We start from the raw sequence: 24,882 nt of genomic DNA on the forward strand, positions 1-24,882 counted from the left end.
GAAGAATGAGTTAAAGTTGGATTAAAGTTTTGTAATATTTGTGATCAATTAAAAAGACTCAGACAAAATGAAAACAGTAATTTGAAAAGATACGTGCATCCCAGTGTTCACTGCAGCATTATTTATAATAGCCAAGACATGGAAGCAACATAAGCGCTCAGCAACAGATGAATGGATAAAGAAGATGTGGATACAGAAGATTTGAAAAGATACATGCATCCCAGTGTTCACTGCAGCATTATTTATAATAGCCGACATGGGAGCAACATAAGTGCCCAGCAACAGATGAATGGATAAAGAAGATGGATAAAGAAATGGATATGACTTAGCCATAAAAAAGAATAAAATAATGCCATTTGCAGCTACATGGATGACCTAGAGAACATTATATTTAGTGGGCGAAATCAGAGAAAGATAAATACTCGTTACTTATGTGTGGAATCTGAAAGGTAAAGCAAAGGAATATATGACAAAACAGAAACAGGTTCACAGACATAGAGAACAAACTGGTGGTTATCAGTGGGGAGGGGCTTCCCAGGCTGTGCTACCAGTAAAGAACCCGCCTGCCAACACAGGGGACATAAACAGATGTGGGCTCAATCCCTGGGTTCCAGTCGGAAAGATCCCCTGGAGGAGGGCGTGGCAAGCCACATAGTATTCTTGCCAGGAGAATCCCCATGGACAGAGGAGCCTGGCAGGCTACAGTCCATGCAGTTACAAAGAGTTGGACATGACAAGTGACTTAGCTCACATACATGCAAGTATTAATATAAATAATGTGCCCTGCTAAATCCTAGGTATGTAAATAACATGTAAATGTATTATGTAAATACTTACCATCTATGAACCCATCTCCCAAACGAAAGCAGGACCAGAAAATAACTCATATCTACTCATACATTTCCAAGATGGCATCACGTCTCTCCTCCCCACCATCTCGAATCCTGAGCCCGTTAACTCCTTGTTTTTCTTTCTGTGTAGTTGCATTGTCTTCCTAAACTGCTCATGGATTTAAAACCATGCTTTAATCTATACAAAGGGTGTCATGTGGCCTTTGGGGACCCTCTTTTTCATTCAGTATCCTGTTGCTAAGATCCATCCATTGTGTGGAATGTTCCTGTACTTCATTTGTTAAGCTTTGCTGTCTTACAATGAAAGGTCCTGATGTCATGACTGTTCTTGAGAAACATGCTTACGATCTTGCTCTTCCTTACCCCATTGTTCCTACTATTTTAGCTTAAAGGCCTGATGGACACCGTGTATTTCAGGAAGGAGGAGTCTCTCTGGCTCACGTGCCATGAGGACTTTGGGGTTCACAGCTGCATGGATCTTATGGCCTCACTCTTCATCACATCTGTGTCCATTGTGACTCTCAGAAACATATCCACAACAGCCAGGAGGCCCTACTTCTCAAAATGAAGCATTTCCCTTCGGTCACTAACCAAGAGGACAGAACAGTGACTCATGGTGTTCGGGTTTCAAAGGGTGAGTAAAGGGAAATGTTAATATGACTCAGAATATACCCAATGGCTTTTGAGTAAATAACCCCAAAATAGCCTTTTCCCCTTCAGGCTCCTGAGTGAGAGAGCAGTGCAGCGATCCTTTCCTCAGGGAAGCAGTGCGGTTGGGTGGGAACAGGCTGGCTCAGGCAGACGGAAGAACCAGTGACTGTAAACCACCCGCTTGACCCTCTTACTTTGTGACCTTGAGCAAGTCCTTGAATTCAATGGCACTTGGAGATACCTTCTAACTCTGAGCTCAGAGATCAGGCGGCCTGCCTTCTCCATTCATACAAAACTCAACCCATTTGCAGTTCTTAAAATGTCTGAGTAGGGTTTACAGAACCAGCCCAGCTTTGCTTCATGATTACAGTAAAATTTGGGGAAACAAGGTTCGAGGCCATAGAGCGCCTGCGTTTGGCCGTGCCGTCCAGGCCTCACTCAGCCCAACGCTGTCCAGCCAGGGCCACACAGAGGCGGCCGCGGGAAATTCTGGGGCTGGTGAAGGGCGGCTCAGGCCCCACCTTCTTTCACTCTTCTGGCTTCTCTGGGAACCACAGGTTATTATTTGTGCTCTTTGATGCTTGTCTGAAGGCTGCGTACAGGACATTTTCAAAGGGGGAAAACAAGAGAGCGGGAGATGGAAAGGGAGGGAAGAAAGGAGAAAGAAAGTCTAACCAGGGCAAACATGAAAATAAAATGACCTTTGTGCCATAAATTAGGGGGTTGGCAGAGTGGCTTATTAATGCAGCTGAGGTATTTGAAATGTAGAATTTGCTGGGTTGGCAGATTAATCCCATTTATGCTGCAGAAAGTATTCCATGACATTAAAGGATTTATTTGTTTGCTAATCTGCTTCAGACTCCAGAGGCCTTGTTATAAAATAAGCAGGTGGAAGAGAAGGAAAGGGTCAGAAAGAGGGGTTGGGAGGAGACAGGGTTTTCATCCCCATTTCTGCTGTGAATTTTATGAACCCAGTGCCTAACGAGGGCTTTGAAAACACTATACGACCCAGTCCATAAATATAGCCTGGTTTACTTATATCACAGACAAAGTAGAGGGTTTTTGTTTGTAGAGTTAACGTTATCATTTTTTGTAAATATTCAAGCAAGAAGATACTACTTCGGCTATTTCAAACACAGATGTTGAAGCATTTGTTTGAGAAAGAAGCAAACGAAAAGTGTTATTTCGGTGTCTAACAAGCTTTAATCCTCATCATTAGATTTATTGGGTGCCATCATAAAATTTGAAGCAGTCTCCTTCCTTCCGATTTTTTAAACCCCTTCCCCCCAAAAGCAAATAAACATTTGCTTTTCTGTTGCCTTTTTCCTCATGGATGGACACAGGGCAATAGCCAAACATCCTCTTAATCTCTTTTTCAAAGACTCGAACCTCCTTTCGGGTAAAGCAGTCACTTTGTTTTGTTCCCCAGCACCTTGACAATGCCGAGAAAACATAATCCTTCACCTAGAATAGAATCTCAGATTTGCTGTTCCATTACCCGGTAGCCTAAGCATTTGTATTAAAAGACAGTTAAGCCTTTTTCAGTGAGGCATTTCCTTCCTTACCTTCCTCACAGAAAGTTCTGCTTTATTTTTAGTCATATCCTGGCTCCTGGTATTGTATTTGTGCACATAATCCCTTCACAATAATGCTTAGCGCTCTGGTGGCACCTTTCCTCCGAGGAACTCAAAGGCCTTTACAAACATTAATTGGTTCTCACAGCACCCCCATGAGATGCGTGAATGTTCCATTGCAACGGGTATATTATTATCCACATTCTGTGATTTTGCCAGAATTCTTTTGCCTTCTTCCCCAGTGCGCTTTCTAATGGAATGTACCTGGAGTCCACCGGGGCTGGCCAGTTGGGACCATAGTAAAGAGTGAAACTTGTTGAAAGAAAACATGAAAGAAAGATGTGAACTGTGGTATAAGTTGCTTGGCAGTGTCCACCTCCACTGACCCTCCAGGGAAGGGGAGTGGGGGAAGACGTGTGGACCTTATCTTCTCTGAAGCCAGAGGAGAAGCCCTACCCAGGGCAGCAAGCCTGACCCTGGACAACTTCTGCCCAGAGCGTTGAACAAAGTCCTGTGGTTCCAAGCCGTGACTCCTGTAATTCAGGTCTGATATGCCCTGTGATGGTGAACTCTAACCTGCCTAAGAGGCGAACAGTACAGATTATCCCAGAAGCTACTGGAAAAATCCTTACTGTTCTTTGGGTTGGCACAAGCTGGCTCTGTGCTAAAACTTCACTGTAATGTTTCATTTTTTTGGGTACATCAACTTTTTGTGAGAAAATCTATCAAAAATCTCAAGATTTTCCAAAAGCATGGGCCATTGTGAAATGTTTAAAAATGAGTGTTAATATTTACATATCGACTTGAATGATTCTACCTCCTCCTAGTTTTTACTAGATATTTTATTACTAAAATGGGAGCGACATGGAGGGATAATGTGGTGAACGGTTACAGGTGAAAACAGGAGACAAAGGACCAGATTTCTCTCTTGACAGAAGCTCAGAAAGCTCAGTAGCAGCAGCTGAAACGGTGCACTATTGTCCTTTGACTCTCAGCCAATAGGCTCTTTAGCATTCATTCAATCACGCTCATCAAATTTTCTGAAGAATTTCTACTGAGATGTTCTACAGAGGAGAGCAAGCACAAAAGGCCACATTTGTGTGTGTGTAACTATGCAAATTAAACGGGCTTCCCTGGTGGCTCAGCAATAATGATTCAATTCAGGAGCCGCAGTAGATACGGGTTCTGTCCCTGAGTCAGGAAGATCCTGACGTGGCAGGCATGCTCCCCACTCCAGTACTCTTGCCTGGAGAATCCCATAGACAGAGGAGCCTGCTGGGCTACAGTCTGTGGGGTCGCAGAGTCCCACACGACTGAGCAACTGAGTGAGCACACAGGCAAATGAAAAAGGAAGCTATTATTTTTTTAATTTGGCACAGAAGACAAAAATTTTTTTCTTCACTTACAATGGAGATTGGGGAGAATCCAACAGTGAGCAAAACAGACAAGAATCCCCACATGCGTGAAGCATTTGGAGACAACAGAGACAATGTACAAATAAACAAGTAAAATAAAGAAGCAGCTTATGACAGCCACTTGCAGCTAAACAAACATATTTAATCCAGAATCTGTGCTAAATGAACCTATATCATACCCTGAGCTCAATCCAGTGTTAACATTAAACCTCCTTGGTCTAATATCCTTAGACTCTATATGCCCACAAAACATTCTCCCAGTGCCAGCATCTCTGCGGGAAGGAAGGCTGTATTTGCAAATGTTGGACTCAACTGCTGTGGGAAGGAAATGCCACAGTTGGGGTTAAAAAAAAAAAAACACAACAACTATTATCAGGTAATGTTCTGGAAAGAGGCAGGGCAGACACAGGGTTCCCACAGGAAACAGCACAGCAAGTCCCATCTTCTATTCTAGCCTCGCAGTCTTCCTCTAGCGCCTCCTACTGGCACAGCTACAGCTGCTGCTGCTGCTGCTGCTGCTAAGTCGCTTCAGTCGTGTCTGACTCTGTGCGACCCCATAGACGGCAGCCCACCAGGCTCCCCCGTCCCTGGGATTCTCCAGGCAAGAACACTGGAGTGGGTCGCCATTTCCTTCTCCAATGCATGAAAGTGAAAAGTGAAAGTCAAGTTGCTCAGTCATGTCCGACTCTTTGCGACCCCATAGACTGCAGCCTACCAGCATCAGGTGGCAAAGAAGTATTGTGGTTTGCCAAGGAACAGTCTCAGCACTACAAAGCCAAATTTAGAAGGTTGGATTTGGGGTTGGATGAAAATTACTTAATCGACACAATGAATTAAAACTTCTTTGGAAAAAAACCACATCAAGTATGTAACATAGTGTAACCATCTTCATTTATTCCTCTATTGACCTAGCTTTCTTAAAGGTCACTCAAGAACCGCTGCTCAGTTGTGCCCAACTCTTTTGCGACCCCATGGACTGTAGCCCGCCAGCTTCCTCTGCCAAGAACACTGGAGTGGGTTGCCATGCCCCTCTCCAGGGGATCTTCCTGACCCAGGGATGGAATCTGGGTCTCCTGCTTTGCAGGCACATTCTTTACCGTCTGAACAACCAAGGAAGCCCCAAATGATCTTTCAACAGGGTAGAAGAAAGAGACCATATGCCAGAGAGGAAGACGCGTACACACTCTAGGAGATCTGATATCCATCATGAAACTAAGATGTTTTCATTGTTTTTTTATTATTACTTAAAAAAAAAATCACAGCCTAGTGTTAGCCTATACACTGGGGGAAGTCGAGGTACGGGCACTGTCTAAACTAGGGAGAAGAGATGGGAAAGAGCGGTGGTGACCTGGGGGAGCTCATTAGAAGCCAGCAGCAGGGGCCCAGGGGTGGGAAGTGATTCACAGAGGGGACAATGCGGGCGGGGTGGGGGGGGACTGAGTGGACAGTGAGGAGCTGGTGTTAAGCTTCTGCCACTATGTACTTAACAAATATTGAACTATGTGAATAGGAGAGTCCCAGAGAGTGTTTGAAGAGGCAGAATCAGTAGAATTGGTTATCGGAGGATGAAGACATAATTTGAGTATAAAAGAAAATGTGACCTTATTTTTTTGTTAACAGTCAGTGAAGTCTGAGGCCATACTAGTTAGTTACATAATAATCTCTCAGTGAATTATCTTGGGGTTTTTACTCTATTTCCAAGTGTGCCTTCATTGGCTAGCACTCAAGCAATAAAGATGAACAACTGATCTAGTTTCTGATATTTAATTATGTTACTGGCCATTGGTTTAGGATTACTATTTTTAGCATGTTAATGTTATCTTTACTTAAAAAAAGAGGCATGAATCCCATAAAACTGAGTAATTTTTTCTATTTTGATCTGTTAATATGCTAAAATTACTATTTTATCTTGAGTAATCATTTTTAAAAGGTACTTTTAAAGATTTTGATATATAGCTAGTGAAGGGGGTTTGGCAGTATGTTATCACAGCAAGTATTGGGATTTCTTTTTCTTTATGCTCTGAATCAGTTTAGGTAGCATTACAATGATCAGATTGAAGATCTAAATGAATTTTTGACTATATAATCATCTGTGCTAAAAATTTTTTGTCATCAACCATAAATAGTATTTTCATTATTATTTTCCAGATATTCCATTATTTTGATTTTGACTTCTTTGATCAAATAATTATTTCTAAATGAATTTTGAACTTCTAAGTAGTTGCTTTTGTTGTTATTATTGTTTCTATACTTATTTTTAGTTTTATTACATGGTGGTTACAGAGCACATTTTCAAATTGGTTCAAATTGTGTTGTACCTGACAGATAGCAATTGAAATATTTAACACATGATTTCTCTGTTCTCTAATTTCATTACAGATGAGCTCAATTTTCCATTTCCTTAGGTTTTGTTGTGTGTTGTGTGACACGTTAAACACTTCCCAGGAATGTTTATTACTACGTTTCTTTAAAAAAAGTAATTTTATTTATTTATTTTTGGCTGTGCCGGGTCTTCGTTGCTGCGTGGGCTTTTCTCTAGCTGTGGTGAGCAGCAGCCACTCCCCAGTTGTGGTGTGCAGGCTTCGCACCGTGGTGGCTTCTCCTCTCGTGGAACATGTGCTCTAGAGCACAGGCTCAATACTGTGGCGCACCGCGGCATGTGGGATCTTCCCAGATCACAGAGTGAACCCATGTCTCCTGCACTGGCAGGCTGATTCTTTACCACTGAGCCATGAGGGAAGCCTGTGGCTAAGTCTTGAAAGAAGAATCTACATGTTTTGCAATGATTTTGCAGACTATTAAAAAACTTGTAACATCTCTTTTTGCTTAAATTTGCTAGTGAATTCTGTTCCCCAAAAGATACATGTTACGGGGGTATATCTGACATAGAAGTTAGATAAAGTCTATCGATGCACACAACTGGCATAATGAAAAAAGAAGGGATGCATATAAATATGCATATATATCAATGCATATATAATTTCAAAAAGTGCTCTGATGGGTGCTTATCTAATTTAAAGGAAGGACTCAGGAAAACATGGCAAAATGAACTAAGACTCTAACAACCTCACATTCAAGGACTGAAGACATTATACATACAGGCCAGGGACATTATTTTATTCTATCTTTTGAGCACCTTTTCTACAGCCTTCTCCTGCTTAAGACAAATGAAATAGATACTCAGGTTTGTTTTTCTATAAAATTCAATAATTATTTTTCCAAAATGGAAAGCTTATATATTATTTTTAAAATCTGTTTTATGCATTAGAAATAGCACAGACCTGAATACTTTTCAAGCTAGGTTAGGGCGGTCGGTATTAAACTTGTAAATAAATTTTCTTGCTTGCAAAGAACTTAAAAGCCATTCTTCTAAGTTTTGTTATTAGAAGGAAATATTAGTTTCACTGTACAAACTAAAGTCCCTTGGAATGTTGCAAAAAGTGTCAGTGTGAATATCCCCAAACCCTGGAAAGAATCTGAACCAGTGAAATATTTTTGACCAAATAGACGCCCCCAAACCAAGTTGTCCTTAGACAGGAAGCTGGGCATTTTCTTTCCTTGTTGAACTTAAATTTTCCATGAATTGTATTGTGTATTCAATCACAAATAATCCAAAATAATAGGCTCATACACCGTTTTAAATTCTGAGAAATCAAATCGTTACAGAGTTAAAACTAGGTAAACTCTCATCAGTGACACCTGACCTGCTCTTTTTTGCGACTCAGACTTTTACTGTTACTGCTGTAGAAAAGGCACAAACTTCAGGTAAAGGACTATCACTGCCTTTTCAATGGCAATCGCTAGCTACCTAAAGATATAAAAAAATAATAATAATTGGCTTGGAATCGACTACAGATGTAGTGATATAAAAATCTCTTAAAATCCTTAAATTTTACCTCTTTGTATGATCACAGTGCCACGGACTGACTCTGAGATTTAATTTCTCCCACCCACTGCAAGACATGTAGCACCTAAATACTAACTTTCACGGACAAATTTCTTCCACCTTCACAAGGAAAAAATATCGTTTTTATATTTCTTTAATTTTGGATCAGTTTGAGAAGATGGATGTTTACTAAACTGATTGTGGTCATCAGTACATGACGTAAGTCCAGTCACTATGCTGTCTGCACACCTTAAACTTATACAGTGTTGTATGTCGTATCTCAATAAAACTAGAAATTAAAAAAAGCTAGTAGGAACCACATTCTTTCTACTAATTTCCTGGGTCCTAAAAACCTGATCCTTATTTACTTGTCTGCATTTTATTCCATCATGCCTGCTATTCCTGATTTTCCAGAAATGTGGCAGGTTGCATTGGAAGTCCATGGAGTGGGGTGAATTTATGATTATGATATTGGTTAGAATGCAGAACATGGCTATAGGTGCATTTTGCCCTTGCATCAAAACATGTCAATTTAAGGTCATCTTTTAAAAACTGTAAAATATTTAGGTATACAAAAATTACAGATTGTATTACAATCAATATTTGTATTCTCATCACTCAGTTTAACATATGAAGCATTTCAACTTTTCTGAGGAAATTCTTCTCCAATACTTAGTGTTTGGTTTCCACCCATGTAGTGTTCTACTACACGTCCCCTTAAACAACATATTACCTTGCATGCCTTAAAACTTTATTAAGTATTCTTCTGAAACCTTCTTTTTGAGACTACTGTTTTACATATAGCTATTTTATTTTACGGCCACAGTTACTGCACTGTATGAGTATTTCACAGAAATCCCTTCTCTTACTGACGGATACTGTTTCCAGTTTCTTACTACTTACAAATAATGGTAATATGATTTTCGCATTCATTACCTTGTTGAATAACTTGCTCTGACTTATACACTTGGGAGAACCATTGGGATTATAGGGTTTTCAACATTTCTAGTTACGCTACTTGCTTTTTCAAGTGGCTGTACTGATTTATACTCCACCAGGAGAGTGTGGAGGCTCCACACGCCCTTTGGGATTATAAACTCTGTAAGCAGGGTTTTGGGGTTTCCCTGGTGGCTCAGTGGTAAAGAATCCACCAGCCAATGCAGGAGACACAGGTTCAGTCCCTGGGTTGGGAAGATCCCCTGGAGAAGGAAATGGCAACCCACTCCAGTATTCTTATTCTTGCCTGGAAAATCCCATGGATAGAGGAGCCTGGCAGGCTGCAGTCTGGGGGCTTGCAGAGTTGGACACAATTTAATAGCTAAATTACAACAAGCAGGATTTTAGTTCTTTAATTCAAAGCACAGACCAAGTCAAGAGAAGCTCTTTGTGGTCTCCCTGGCTTGTGGGAGAAGGTTAGTCTGTTCTTACACTCAAGGTATTGGTCTCTAAAGATCTGAACATTACGTATGAGGCTCAGTCACAATTTCAAATATCATATGGGCTAACGGGTCTGAGTGGCCATAAATACGTACACTCCGTGTGGCGTTTGCCTTCCTCTCACCCCCAGCACCCAGGCCCCATCTGAGAGTCTCAGTGTTGGTTCAAGCTTCCTGTTCTTGTTTGTAGTTTATAGGCAACAGGATTTCTTTAATTTTCCTGGTTAGGCCTTTGGGAATAAGTTTTTCTCTCATTTTCTTGTACCCTAGCACTTAAAGTAGTTCAGTTCAGTTCAGTCGCTCAGTCGTGTCTGACTCTTTGCGACCCCACGAATTGCAGAACGCCAAGCCTCCCTGTCCATCACCAACTCCCGGAATTCACCCAAACCCACGTCCATCGAGTCGGTGATGCCATCCAGCCATCTCATCCTCTGCTGTCCCCTTTTCCTCTGCCCCCAATCCCTCCCAGCATCAGTCTTTTCCAATGAGTCAACTCTTTGCATTATGGTCCCTTAATAACTAAAGGTATAGTGGGAAGCACAAAAGCAACTTCGAGGTTCTATTTATTTCAATGTGTAAGCCATAGTTTCTAATCAGCAGAGTCCAACAGATCTTTCTAAGTGATGGAAATGTTCTACAATCTAGTCTGTCCAATATGGCAGACACATGTCACATGTGGCCTTTGAACACTTGAAATGTAGCTAACAGGTTTGATGAACTAAACTTTAAAAATTGCTTTCTTTCTCTTTAAGAAACAATTATTTATTTGGCTGTGCTGGGTCTTAGTTGTGGCATGTGGGGTCTAATTCCTTCACCAGGGATGGAACCTGGGTCCCCTGCCTTGGGAGTGCAGAGTCTTAGCCATTGGACCACCAGGGAAGTCCTCTAAATTTTTATTATTAATTAATTTTAATTAAAATCTCAACTTAAATAGCCACATTCCACTATTTATTTGATAGCACATTTCTAAATAGCAGTAATATTCTTCATCCCTTGGGAGATTTTCTGTAATAGTAAACCAATGCAGTCTGAGAAAAAAAACTCTTACAAAATCCACTTTTGAGAGTCAAAGGATGAAACAGTTGAGACACGACTTCAGAATATCCACAACCACAAAACTGTATAGTCTCGATATTTTCACAATCAGGTATCTCTCACCTTATGGTCTTTCTGGGAATTCTCAAAGACGTACAGTGACTAGGTTTAAATGCACGATCTTTCCCATCACCAGCTTCTGACCTGGAAGTCAGGCAATCAATTTCCAACAGCTTTTTCAAGGATATTTATGGAGTACTGTGTCAAGAAATCTCAAGGACAAATAATTTGGAGCATAAACATAGATATTTAGAATGCAATGTAAGACAATATGATTAACAGTACAAGTTGGTTCTTCTTTCAACTGAAAAAGTTTACTGGTAACCTGGAAATGTGTACAAGTTAAAACATGAATACCTCATATGGTTTATTTATAGCATTTTCATGAAAAAAACAAAACAAAACCAAACAAAAAACAACCAAGTACTTCTCTAGACCTGGACTGAGCTTACATTTCCAAGTTTTTAATCTTTCAAAGGGCATTACGGGGTATGAGATAACTCTCAATTCTTTGTTTCATTGCCGCGAGTACAGACCTAAGAAGGCTAATCCCAAAAATGTATGCATGAATTATAATGAGAATAAATATGTAATTGGAAACAAGGTCACATAAGCCTGGCTGGAGCATTTAGCCATTTCACGGGCTGGCCTTCAAAATTAAAGATTTGTGAATATTTTAAACCATGATTTCAACTACATGCATTTTCTATGTTCATGTATAAAACTGATGCCCACAGTTTTGTTTTTTGGAAAAGCACTGAAATGGATTCTGAAGAAAGGAAAGCACCATCGGAGGAATAAACCAGGTCAGTAATGAAAATATAAAAGTTTGATTTTTAAAACTCAGCACACATTTCTAGATAAAACTAATTTTAACTCTTGTCCAGAGATTTTCATGGATATTTTCATTGTAACCATATGACTTAAAATGTCTGCAAGAATGGAAGCCCCTCAATCTGGTCAACATATTTCAGACATTTCGCTTATTAAAGGCTATCTTGACACTATTTTGAAACAACCTTTCTCTACGAAGGATTTTTAGCATAACGAATGTACACATTCTCTCAGAGTGTATGCAGCCCACTCTTCTCTTGATAATCTTCATAGAAACGTCTCAATGATTCAGGAAGTCTGGGTGTCACAGTGCTCAAGGCTTGAGTAAAGTGTCTTTTCATAACGCAGTTGGCTGTAATGTCTTCTTCCAGAGCCAGCAGGGCTGCCTCTCTACAGACAGCTATGATCTGACACAAAACAAACAAATAAAAACAAAAATAGGATAAAAAGGAATAATAAAAAAAAAAGTAGAGAACAATCATACTGTTTTTTAGGAATGTTCACATTTCAGATATTCATCTATGGTTAACTTCTACAACTATAAACTTATCCACATTGATCTCTGAGACTCATTCCACTTGAGTTTTCAAAAGGATAAGAAGTAATCACTTTAATTTCAAAACAATATATTAAATACTGAGATCCAGGAGGCAAAAAGATGTTATGTTATGGCACTGGTGCTTAGGAACTTACAATGGTAAAGGTACAGGCACAGACCTCTTCCCAGGTGACTCAGTGGTAAAGAATCTGCCTGCAATGCAGGAGACGTGGGTTCGATGCCTGGTTTGGGAAGATGCCCTGGAGAAGGAAACAGCAACCCACTCCAGTATTCTTGCCTGGAAAATTCCATGGTCAGAGGAGCCTGGTGGGCTACAGTCCATGGGGTTGCAAAGACAGGACTGAACACATACACTTCAACTTCAACAAAGACCTCTAACACAGGAAGACAAAGGGTGAGTGTGCGTGTGGCGGGGGAGGTGGGAGGGGACCAGTGATAAGGGCAGGGCCGAGGAAGGAGACTGATGGAGAGCGAGGTCCCGCGCATCAGCACACCTTGTCATAGCATAGAATTTCCACATTCCTTTCCACCTTTGATCTATTACCGACATGTAAAAGCATTTCTTTATGTGCATCTCCTTAATGAGTTCTTAAATCTTAGGAATATCAGATAGTGTTGTCTCCGTTTACTTTGGAGAGCTGCATTAAAACAGAGAGGTGAATTCTGTTTACTCAGCGAGGAAAGCTGGGAGAATTGAAAAGAATCTGGGGTGGGGGGGGGTGGAGGGGATGCTGGGGGAGGGAGGAGAAAGTGGGCGGTAGGAAAACGGAAGGGAGGAAGGTTCCAGTCTTGAATCCTGAAATGTGTTTTAAGCTCTCTGGACTTTAGACAGCGGAAGCAGGCTGATGCCAGTGTCATTCTAAAGACACATTACTGTGGTGAAAAGAGCTTGGTGGATGAAAAGAGATATTGTGATTTTCAGAGCAACAGGGAAAACAGTGATTGATATTGACTGCACCCTTATATCGGTAAATGAAAGGGCCAGCTGAAACACATTTGTCCAGCCATTCAGCATATTTTCTCTGTTTGTTCACTTACTGAAAAGAGCTCCTCTGCTTATGCTGGGCTAATGGCTGCCAAAGCAGTTTAGTAGCTTTTTAGGGGATTTAGCAGCATGTTTAGGGAGCTTTCAAAAAACATGCATAGATTTAGATGGCTTTGTCAAATTACCACAATGTAACTGTTAGTTCTGGGCTTCATTAATGAGCACTGAAGTTGACTATAGTGGTTATGCATGTTAATGCTTTTCCCAAAAGAATGGCTACCGACTTGTTGAAGGAAGAAACAAAACTTCTAGGGATTAGTGAAACAACCTCATCACACATTCTGGTGCAAAAAGGGCTATTTTGAAAATGGGATGTGATATTTAATAAGCACAGTGAAAGCATATAAAATGCCCACATGGTAAACTGGTTCCACTGTGTTCCAAAGGGACCTTGGGGACCTCTATGAGGAGGTGGTGGAACCGAGTGGGGAGAGCTTGGCGTCCTCCTAGCCCCGCCATCTGAGCAGCACTCTCTCTTGTGTGCAGGAATCTGAAGCAATGGCTGCAAGGCTGAACAGTTGGAAGCCAAATCCCTGGGAGAGGCAGAGAGGAAGGGATTAACCGTTTGCTGGTGCAATTCCAGCTCCCTCTCTCAGAACAGAAAATGCTTCCATTGTGTGGCTCCCTCCTCAGGCTAAGTAGAGTAGAAAGGTTACCACCCCATGGCCAACGCCTTGTCTTACACACTTTACCTGATACCTTGGAGAACACTGGACCCAGCATGAATGGCTACAAACATCTACTGAGTACCTACTATGTGTGCTAGACAATTACTAATGACTTTACGAATTAACTGCTATGTGACCAGTGCTCCGAGGTTTTGCACATGCAGTGATCTCATCGTAGAGGTAGGTGCAAAAAGTCTGAAACCAGCAAATGGTGTGGTGGTGGGTGGTGGGGTAGGGAGGTTGGGGTGAGGAAAGAAGGGGAGGTGCAAGGCTGCCTGGAACCTCTCAAAATTCCTGGAATTTGGCTCATGTGGCCAGAGATCAGGTGGCTAATAGCGCTGGCACATTTGAGAAAATGAACCCACAGTCTAGTAAAACTTCTCTCAAGACACAGTAATCGAATAGGGAGAAGAAATGATTATACTCCTCTAGTAACTGGAATCTCGGGTAGCCTAACACGGCAAGGGAGGGAAATACAGGGAGTGGCAAGTGAGTCATTGAGGCCTTCAAGGCTGTCCCTGGGGTTGGCTCCCTTGAGCAATTCCTCTTCCTTCATATCTGCATCTATAGATTTTCCTCTAAGCTATAGATTGCTTTTTGCCTTCAGCTTCCACGGCAGTGACAGAGGGGACACTGGCGGTGGTCAGAGCACTGACTGCCATTTGAAAGCTGGATGCTTAGTGACTTGGGGCCTCCAGTATGTGCTAACATTTCATAGTGATTGGCCTACTATATTGAGTACTGGCCTGACCCTTGATGAACAATTTCTATAGAATTGTGAGATACAGAAAACTTGGAGAGACCTTTGACTAAAGCACTAAGGAATGTTTGGTTTCGAGAGAGACGACCTTTAGGCTCTCTGGGAGATGATGACAAGGGAAACAGAGCAGCTGAATGCTGGTGCTCAAACACCTCACAGGAAGCTGGCCTCCGCTGTGTAGGAGGAGTCCAGCTGTTCACAATTCAAAGGTGGCTGAGGGCCTGCCTGAATTCTACACTTGCTTCAATAAACCTTATCCTGTTGCTTTTTATTTACAAGGGATGTCCTGAAGAACCAGCCAACTAGGCAATCCTTTCTGCCACTTCTATTTTTCTATTGTATCTGCTTAGCAATATACAACAAGTAACTGAGAGGAAACAGAGCTCTACTCATAATTAACCAGTCATTCATCAATTAACACACACTGTACAGCTACTATCGGAGAAGGCAATGGCACCCCACTCCAGTACTCTTGCCTGGAAAATCCCATGGACGGAGGAGCCTGGTGGGCTGCAGTCCATGGGGTCGCTAAGAGTCGGACACGACTGAGCGACTTCACTTTCACTTTTCACTTCCATGCATTGGAGAAGGAAATGGCAACCCACTCCAGTATTCTTGCCTGGAGAATCCCAGGGACGGGGGAGCCTGGTGGGCAGCCGTCTACGGGGTCGCAGAGAGTCAGACACGACTGAAGCGACTTAGCAGCAGCAGCAGCAGTACAGATACTATGCAACAAGCATGTGAGGGCAGGTGGAGGATCCAGAGACACAGAAAACATGGTATTAAGAGGTACTGCTAGCAAGCAAAAGGAAAGTGCTTTGGTGTGGAAAGAAGGAAGAAATTACTGGTTCATAAACTGGAGTGTGAAGGACAGAATTTAGATATGGACATAGCAGAAGAAAGGACATGCTGGGTGGAAGAAATAAAGCGAGCAAGGTGGGGAGAAAGAGACCAGGAATTACATGGGTCTAGCTTCAGTATCCAAAAATGGAGGGAAAAGAGTAATTCTATCATTAAAATGTCACTGAAAATAATGATAGGTTTCAGAAGTCCTGTGGGCCATAATGACAGTGAAGGGTAGTCAATGACAGTCATCTCTAAACCCAATTCAAAAGCAGCTGATGCACTGGCAGCTGACACAGTGTAACTCCTAAAAGTGCCTTTGTTTTTACTTTTTTCCCCATAAAAGGGCTTTTTAGTAGACATCCCAGAAGGAAAAGCAGTAATTAGATTATTGGTTCTTCTATCCTAATTCCAATAAAAAGGCCTGAAAAGGCAAGTATTCTTAGGAGGTGCATTTCATGATGACTGGTTTCTATTTGCTCTGGGTCACTTACTTAGGCATGTGTTTCAAGCTTCCATGTTTCCCAAGAGAGGTGCAGCTTCCTGCTTGTTTTCATGGCCCATGCCAGCATTCCCCTTGAGATACTAGTGTCTTTTCAGAGGAAGAAGTATTGCATGATCAAATAAGTGTAATAGTATATATACTGTTTCCCACAATGCACAGTAGAATGTTAAAGATTTATTAACTTTAGGGAAGCCTAGCCATGATGGTCTCCTGAATCTTCTTTAACCTGATGTTTCCCCCAGAACTCTCTGCTTTTGGTGAAACTCCTACAAATAGCTATCTGAAGGGTTACTGCTTATTTTCTGCATGCACTCTGTGAAGTGCTAACCCATAACAAACAATCCAGTCTAGGCACAACGTGACTCTTGCCTATCTTACATCCATTTTTTCCCTTTGCTCTCCCCTATTCCAGAAGCAGGGCGAAGGCTAACAGAGTTTTGCCAAGAGAACACACCAGTCATACCAAACACCCTTTTCCAACAACACAAGAGAAGACTCTACATATGGACATCACCAGACAGCCAATAACAAAATCAGATTGATTACACTCTTTGTACGGGCTTCCCTCATAGCTCAGTTGGTAAAGAATCCACCTGCAATGCAGGAAATCATGGTTCGATTCCTGGGTTGGGAAGATTCCCTGGAGAAGGGAAAGGCTACCCACTCCAGTATTCTGGCCTGGAGAATTCCATGGACTATACAGTCCATGGGGTTGCAAAAAGTCGGACATGACTGAGCAACTTTCACTTTCACACTCTTTGTAGCCGAAGATGGAGATGCTCTATACAGTCAGCAAAAACAAGACAGGGAGCTGACTGTGGCTCAGATCATGAACTCCTTATTGCAAAATTCAGACTTAAATTGAAGAAAGTAGGGAAAACCACTAGACCACTCAGTTCAGTTCAGTTGCTCAGTCATGTCCAACTCTTTGCGACCCCATGAATCACAGCACGCCAGGCCTCCCTGTCCATCACTAACTCCCAGAGTTCACTCAAACTCACAGCCATCGAGTTGGTGATGCCATCCAGCCATCTCATCCTCTGTCGTCCCCTTTTCCTCCTGCCCTCAATCCCTCACAGCATCAGAGTCTTTTCCAGTGAGTCAACTCTTCGCATGAGGTGGCCCAACTATTGGAGTTTCAGCTTTAGCAGCATTCCTTTCAAAGAACACCCAGGACTGATCTCCTTTAGAATGGACTGGTTGGATCTCCTTGCAGTCCAAGGGACTCTCAAGAGTCTTCTCCAACACCACAGTTCAAAAGCATCAAGGCCACTCAAGTATGACCTAAATCAAATCCCTTATGATTATACAGTTGAAGTGACAAATAGATTCAACGGATTAGATCTGATAGACAGAGTGCCTGAAGAACTATGGATGGAGGTTCATAACACTGTACAGAAGGTGGTGATCAAAACTGTCCCCAAGAAAAAGAAATGCAAAATGGCAAATTGGTTGTCTGAGGAGGCCTTACGAATAGAGAAAAGAAGAGAAGCGAAAGGAAAAGGAGAAAAGGAAAGAATACTCATCTGAATGCGAGTTCCAAAGAACAGCATGGAGAGATAAGAAAGACTTCCTCAACAATCAATGCAAAGAAGTAGAGGAAAACAATAGAATGGGGAAAACTAGAGATCTCTTCAAGAAAATTAGAGATACCAAGGGAGCATTTCACGCAAAGATGGGCACAATAAAGGACAGAAACGGTATGGACCTGACAGAAGCAGAAGATATTAAGAAGAGGTAGCAAGACTACACAGAAGAACTATACAAAAAAGATCTTCATGACCCAGATAACCACGATGGTGTCATCACTCACCTAGAACCAGACATCCTGGAATGCAAAGTTGAATGGGCCTTAGGAAGCATCACTATGAACAAAACTAGTGGAGGTGATGGAATTCCAGTTGAACTATTTCAAATCCTAAAAGATGATGCTGTGAAAGTGCTGCACTCAATATGCCAACAAATTTGGAAAACTCAGCAGAGGCCACAGGCCTGGAAAAGGTCAGTTTTCATTCCAATCTCGAAGAAGGCTCCCAAAGAATGCCAAACTACTACACAATTGCACTCATCTAACACGCTAGTAAAGTAATGCTCAAAATTCTCCAAGCTAGGTTTCAAGAGTCCATGAACTGAGAAATTCCAAATGTACAAGCTGGATTTAGAAAAGGCAGAGGATCAAATTGTCAACATCTGCTAGATCATAGAAAAAGCAAGCGAATTCCAGAAAAACATCCACTTCTGCTTCACTGACTACACTGAAGTCTTTGACTGTGTGGATCACAACAAACTGTGGAAAATTCTTCAAGAGATGGGAATACCAGAACACCTTACCTGCCTCCTGAGAAATCTGTATGCAGGTCAAGAAGCAACAGTTAGAACCGGACACGGAATAATGGATTGGTTCCAAATTGGGAAAGGAGTACATGAAGGCTGAATATTGTCACCCTGCTTATTTAACTTTAATGCAGACTACATCATGAGAAATGCTGGGCTGGATGAAGCACAAGCTAGAATCAAGATTGCCGGGAGAAATATCAATAGCCTCAGATATGTAGATAACACCACACTTATGGCAAAAAGCTAAGAGGAATTAAAGAGCCTCTTGAGGAAGGTGGAAGAGGAGCGTTTAAAAGCTGACTTAAAACTCAAGATTCAAAAAATGAAGATGATGGCATCTGGTCCCATCACTTCATGGCAAATAGGGAAACGAAGGAAACAGTGACAGACTTTCTTTTCTTGGGCTCCAAAATCACTGCAGATGTTGACTGCAGCCATGAAATTAAAAGAAAAGCTATGACCAACCTAGACAGCATGTTAAAAAGCAGAGACATTACTTTGCCGACAAAGGTCCATCTAGTCAAAACTATGGTTTTTCCAGTAGTCATATATGGATGTGGGAGCTGGACCATAAAGAAGGCTGAACCCCAAAGAATTGATGCTTTTGAACTATGATGTTAGAGAAGACTCTTGAGAGTCCCTTGGACTGCAAGGAGTCAAACCAGTCAATCCTAAAGGAAATCAATTCCAAATATTCATTGGAGGGACTGATGCTGAAGCCCCAGTACTTTGGCCACCTGATTCGAAGAGCCAACTCATTGGAAAAGACCCTGATGCTAGGAAAGACTGAAGGCAGGAGAACAGGACGACAGAGGATGAGATGGTTGAATAGCATCACCGACTCAATGGACACGAGTTTGAGCAAGCTCCAGGAGATGGTGAAGGATGGGAAGCCTGGTGTGCTGCAGTCCATGGAGTCGCAGAGAGTCAGACATGGCTGAGCGACTGAACAACAATAACAAATTCCAGAACAGAGAGAAAAGGGAAAGAACTGAGCAAGAGAGATGGGAGGAGGGCCAGTCTTTTTAATGGAGTCAAAAGGCAGCAGCCACAGTACACAGTTGTGCCTTGGACCTATACCTAATACACATGCATTTGTTGAACTGAATTGGGCAGTTCCTTAACTAACAAGTTTTTCAAAAGTGTATGTTATACACGTATTTCTAATATTTGGCCAATATTCTGTAATATTTTTACTTAAGTCTATCATGACCCAGACTTTGTCAGTTATAGTTAAGTTTTTGGAATGATAAACTCAGTAGGAAAAATTAGTTAACACTGATGTATGTTCATTTTAAGCAAATGTTTTGGTCTGGGGCCTAACTTTGAATCTAATTCTCTCCTTAGAAGTGATATAGATCAGAAATTTTAGCGAGAATACAAGTATGCCTGTTATTTTGTGGGATGCTTTCTTAGGTATCAAAATTTGTTAATTGAGAAAGAGTCCCCCAAATTTACCAACAATGCAGTAATATATATTGGTTTAGATAACTGAAATGGAAGATTTGTTTTAACAAATTGTGCCAAAGTTTATTGCCTCACTTGGTAAAAGTAACCTGGCATCAATTCATTACTGAAGGATTTCCTTTTCTGTATTGAGCTTGGAGAGGTGAGGTCTTTTCAGATAAATTCGCTATTAAGAATACACCTCTCTATTCAGGAATGAATCCTATAGAAGCTGAGAAGAAGGGCCTTCAATTTAAACTAGGACCTTTCTTATTACTGTCTCTGAAGCTTTAAGGAAACTTAACGAATGTGTGTACATGTATGGATATCTCTACAGTGTACAGGGGGACCACACAGCTCATCATTCTGCTGGTTTCACTTTCAAAATCAGAGTCTGGACTGTTTCAGTGATGGGGGAATTCAGATGAATTCTTCCCATGGGGCCACAGAAGAATCTCACTGAGAAGTGTGGACCAATACACGAATTTGAGTCACAGACTGTCTGGAATGTTGAACTAACCTGTTTAGAAAGAACACTCTTAGCACTTAGACGCTTTAACATCTTTGGCAAAGAGGATTTTGGAAGCTTTCCCCTAATCCCTTCACCATCTTGTCATCTTTCCCCATAGGCTGCAGACTACATCATTTAAATGAATTATTAGCCAATTACCAATAAGGTTGTTTTTGCCATTATGTTGTAAAAGCAAAATGTTTTGGCCGACTCCGTAAAGCTGAGAGTGTATGTTCTGTGTTCCTTTTCAGTTTTGACTAAAAAATTAATACCCAGACTTTAAAAATACATATGTGCTTTGCTGAAAGGTGAAAACAGTCTCTATTTGAGTAAGTGCATAAACAAGACCAAAAAAGCCTCAGATCTCACTGTCAGAGTGATTAAGATAGGTTGTATTTCAGTGTCCATGACACTCATTTATTTGGTGCCAACATGTTACAAATCCTCTTTCCATTTGTTCAGCAGTCATAACATTTCTATCAGATATCTGAAAAATAGCAAAATAAATAGGAAATCTCTGTATGAAAGATTTAGGCATATTTGAGATGAACTCCTAAAAGGTAGGAAAGGAAAAGATTTTCATGAAAATGTTTACAAATCCTCAAAACAAAGTCAAAGAAGAAAATAGTAACTGTATTCAACTGCAGGAAAAAAAAAAAACAACACTCAGCAATATCAGCAAAGGGTCATATGAGTATGAATTTTCCTGCTACGCTTGCCCTCTGAAAAAGCAGTGCCTTTAGAACAACAATACAGCAATAACTGGATTACGTGAGACAACTCCTCTTGCGAGGGGTGTGGGGAAGCAACTTCCCAGGATGAGAGGGCTCTTGACCATTGAACCTTGGGAAATCTAATTACCTCACTTTTAAATGCAAAAGGGCAAAAGAGGCAATTGTGCAGAATTTTGAATGCCACGAAGAATAAGAACAATGTCTTACTTCACTGAGGAAAAAAAAAAAAGAAGAAACCTCTTACACATAGCCTATGGTTCTTTCCCCCAGTCCACGAGACAAGAAGAGTTTAAACAGGTGGCTCAGCTTTGTAAAACAGAAAGAGGCATATTGCGAAAATTAAAACCAACATGGTTTCTAAACAGGCGGCAGCATTTTTTAACTGATGTTGTTAAGACTGACCGTCAAGGCAAAAACTGTTTACCAAAAACTAATCAACAGGAAGGAAAGCTTGAAAATGCTGGGCACTTATTTCGGGTACTTGTTCGTCCTGGGCTGTAGCCCTCCCGTTTTCTTCAGAGTCACAGCAGCACGACCTGCCTTCCTGGGGCTCTGAAAAACAGGAGCCCAACAGCAACTTCAAGCACAATCCCCTCCATTCCAGATAAGGCTGGGGTAGTATGTGCACGCCTGTTCTACTGGCTGTAAAAGAATGAAGACAATGACAACAGGAACACTGGCCTTGAGTGGCAGGTGAGGTCAAGAAGAAGGGACACGGCTGCATGCAGGCCTGTGGAGCTGGCCTGGAGCTGCTCACCTCCAACAGGGACGCTGAAATCCTAAGGCAACTGTCACCACTAAACTGCCAACTACCTCTCAGAGATTATCTGTATCCTCCAAAAGTGGAAGAGTAACACATTTCTGACAGTGGCCTAAACAACCAACTCAAGTTCTGTTTGCTTCCCATCACCCCAACCTGTGGGCCCAGAGTGTGTACTCAGGTCTGTGGAGAAACTTTGTCAGTGATTTTAAATGCGGGGGAAGAGGAGGCTTATTTATAGGGTGACCTCAGATAATGAGAAAAGCGGCTCTGCAGCGTTGAGTTCCTTTACCTGATTTAATCAGCGCCTGTCAGGGTTGCTTTTCTAAAAGTTTAGAGGGAAACTACACCTGCGTCCTGGGGACAGTAATTTATGGGTGCAAGGAGATGGCCATGCAGCAGTTTCTTGCCTGAGTAGGTGAACTGCACGGTGCAGAGCTGACTACTGTGGGGGAACCCGGGCTGCCGGAGACGCCCCTCCAGCCCTTTTTCGGGCAACTACCCGCCGAGTCCACGCTGAGGCGGCGCTCCCCTCTCCCCCGGCTCCTGCTGTTTGGAACCAAGAAAGCTTGCCTTCCAGTGAGGCCTAAATGTGCTTTTCAGCTTCTTTGTATTTCAAGTGTACTAAATAGCTTTAAAGAATCCACCAAAAGAAATGGGCTGCAGTGCTTTAAAACGACGTCTTAGGTATTTTCAAGAAAGTGGTTTTGTTAAAAGCATCGTCTGTGTGGAACACCTGTGACCTGTTGAGCTTAATTGGCCTGCAGCTGGCGCTGACTGTGGCGCGGGCGGCAGGGGGACATTGTGTGCACTCGGCTCCCCGCCCCCTCGCTTTTCTTTTCACTTTCAGAGTCCGCGACCTCCTTCCCCTGTGTGTCTGAGGGATTAGGAACCCAGTAGAGAGTGGTGTCCCGCTGTTCGCGAATAGCCTGCCACTGGAGGTGCTTCAAGGAGGAGGCTACCTGGGAGATTATGTACTACTGCAAGGCCCAGGGCCATTCTCCCGGGTCCACTGAGACGCGGTGAAAGGTGGCTGAATGGCCGCGCCTGAAAAATGTGACTGAAGGGCACGCAGCGGGCTCCTGGCCGCGGAGCAGCAGATGGAGTCTGACTGTCACAGGCACAAACGGCCAGGGGTGCCCCAAACGGCCAAGAACGCAGATCAGAGCCGAAAACGGGGCCAGTCGAGGAAGGGAATTCCAGGGAAGCCGGTGGCATTGATTTAAAGTTCTTCACAATTCACCTCACAGATAAACTTTTACTTGCAGATGCTAGAGGTGAGAATTTTGGAGGGCCAATTTCAGATTTAAGGAATCGTACAATCCCTTGGATTGTATGCAAAATAGGCTTTATGATGCAACTTCATCTGGAACTGTTAAAGTGAAAACTATCTAGACTGCCTTGCAGAGTACTGAATCAAAAGAAAATGAGGTCTGTAAGGACATGTAAAAAGTCTAATGATATTAGAGCAGGGGGGAAAACTCCTTGGTTGCTTAATTTTGCTGATTTAAAGTTATTATGAGATCTCTGAAATATATAGCTGAGTGTACATCCAATCATTATTATTTGCGTGGAGAAACCCATAATAGTTTTTGATTTTGAAAGATTTACAAATGAATTGACCATCCCACAGGGGTAAAGACTGAGGGTTTTTATTCTTACTGTTTCTGCAACCATCTGCAGCTATGGGAATTTGAAATGTTTCTAACATTAATTGGGACGGCGGAGCCTGGTGGGCTGCCGTCTATGGGGTCGCACAGAGTCGGACACGACCGAAGTGACTTAGCAGCAGCAACAAGTTAAAAAGGAGTATTTTTAGTTTTGAAAAGAACACACCAACTGGTATGGCTATAGAGAGAACGAAGAAGCCCAGTGGTAGAGAAGGAGAGGGGTGAGAAGGTAAACAGATGCTGGGAACCTTCCATTCATTCATTCATTCAAGAAATCTTTATTGACCACCTACAAGGTTCCAGGCCCTGGGGAACAGAGTCGTGAAGAAAACAAAGTCCTGCTTTCAGGGAACAAGGCTGTGGAAAGTACTGGTTAACGTACCTACTCCGTCAAGGTTCAGTGTGAATGTTTCCACTGAGCGGCACTCTCAGCAGCAACTTCACTCCCTCCCCACACTCGGTTGCCCGTCTTGTGTTCTGGAAGCAAGCTGTACTACCATGCAGTTATCTCACAGTGGTCAGGACAGAGTTACTAGTAGTAAATGTCTATTTCCCTCACTAGATGAGAAGGCCCATGAAGGCTGGCAGCCTTGGCTCTGCTGCGCTTCCCCAAAATATCAAGTTAGCATGTCCCTTAACCCCTGGGAGTCTACGAAAAGGGCTACTGCTGAGCTATCTCTGAACAGAGAGAGAGAAAGTAGCTTTTACATTTTGTTTTGTTTTAAATACACACAAACACAGCTCCTGCTGTGACAACTGCAGCCAAAATAACTGTCTACTCTGGACTAAAAAAGTAGTATTGTCTGGAGCACAGTGGATCATCTGAGGTGTGTATCTGTGAACCCTTGGGGGGTGGTGGGGGGGTTGCTGATGACAAGTTATGCCTGGAAAGCTATTAAGGCCCTGGAAGAGGTACCTAACTGGGTACAAAGCATTTAGGAATGGGAGTGCTTGGGCCCAGGCAAAGAGCATGCCAAGAGATAGTCAAGAAAGGGAAGAGCAAACAAAGTTCAGCTAGCATACCCCCAACCCCGCCTCTGCCCGCCACCCCATGTCTGAAGGGTCAGATCCTCCGGACCAGGGTTGTGGAGCTTGGGAAGCAGTGGCTGGGGGAGGGAGGAGGTAAGCAGGGGGTATTCAGCCAGTTTTAATAGACCCTGTGTTTCATCATCTGTCAACTGTCTTCGCTGCCAACTCCCACACCATGCCCCACCAACACATGCAGAAAAGTGCCTCCTTTGGAACTCCAGAGCTTCGGGAATGCCTCAGGTATTCTTCCTTGGATCTTGTCTACCTTGAGAT

General features: G+C 42.4%; 1 protein-coding gene across 4 annotated transcripts in view; it reads right to left on the reverse strand.

Moving 5' to 3' along the window:
* Nucleotides 1-4,423: 4,423 nt before the first annotated feature.
* Nucleotides 4,424-24,882, reverse strand: part of SPATA5 (spermatogenesis associated 5) — a 331,976-nt gene continuing 311,517 nt past the window's right edge. For 2 of the 4 annotated variants that reach the window (XM_002694399.6, XM_024977592.2), the window contains exon 16: nucleotides 4,424-12,149. In XM_002694399.6, coding sequence (XP_002694445.5) covers nucleotides 11,973-12,149 — 177 coding nt within the window. In that variant the 3' untranslated portion in view covers nucleotides 4,424-11,972. The remainder of the gene's footprint in view (nucleotides 12,150-24,882) is intronic. The other 2 variants (XM_024977591.2, XM_024977590.2) reach the window with 2 other exon arrangements.

The sequence above is a fragment of the Bos taurus genome, chromosome 17 (genome assembly GCF_002263795.3).
Source record: "Bos taurus isolate L1 Dominette 01449 registration number 42190680 breed Hereford chromosome 17, ARS-UCD2.0, whole genome shotgun sequence".
Taxonomy (NCBI): domain Eukaryota; kingdom Metazoa; phylum Chordata; class Mammalia; order Artiodactyla; family Bovidae; genus Bos; species Bos taurus.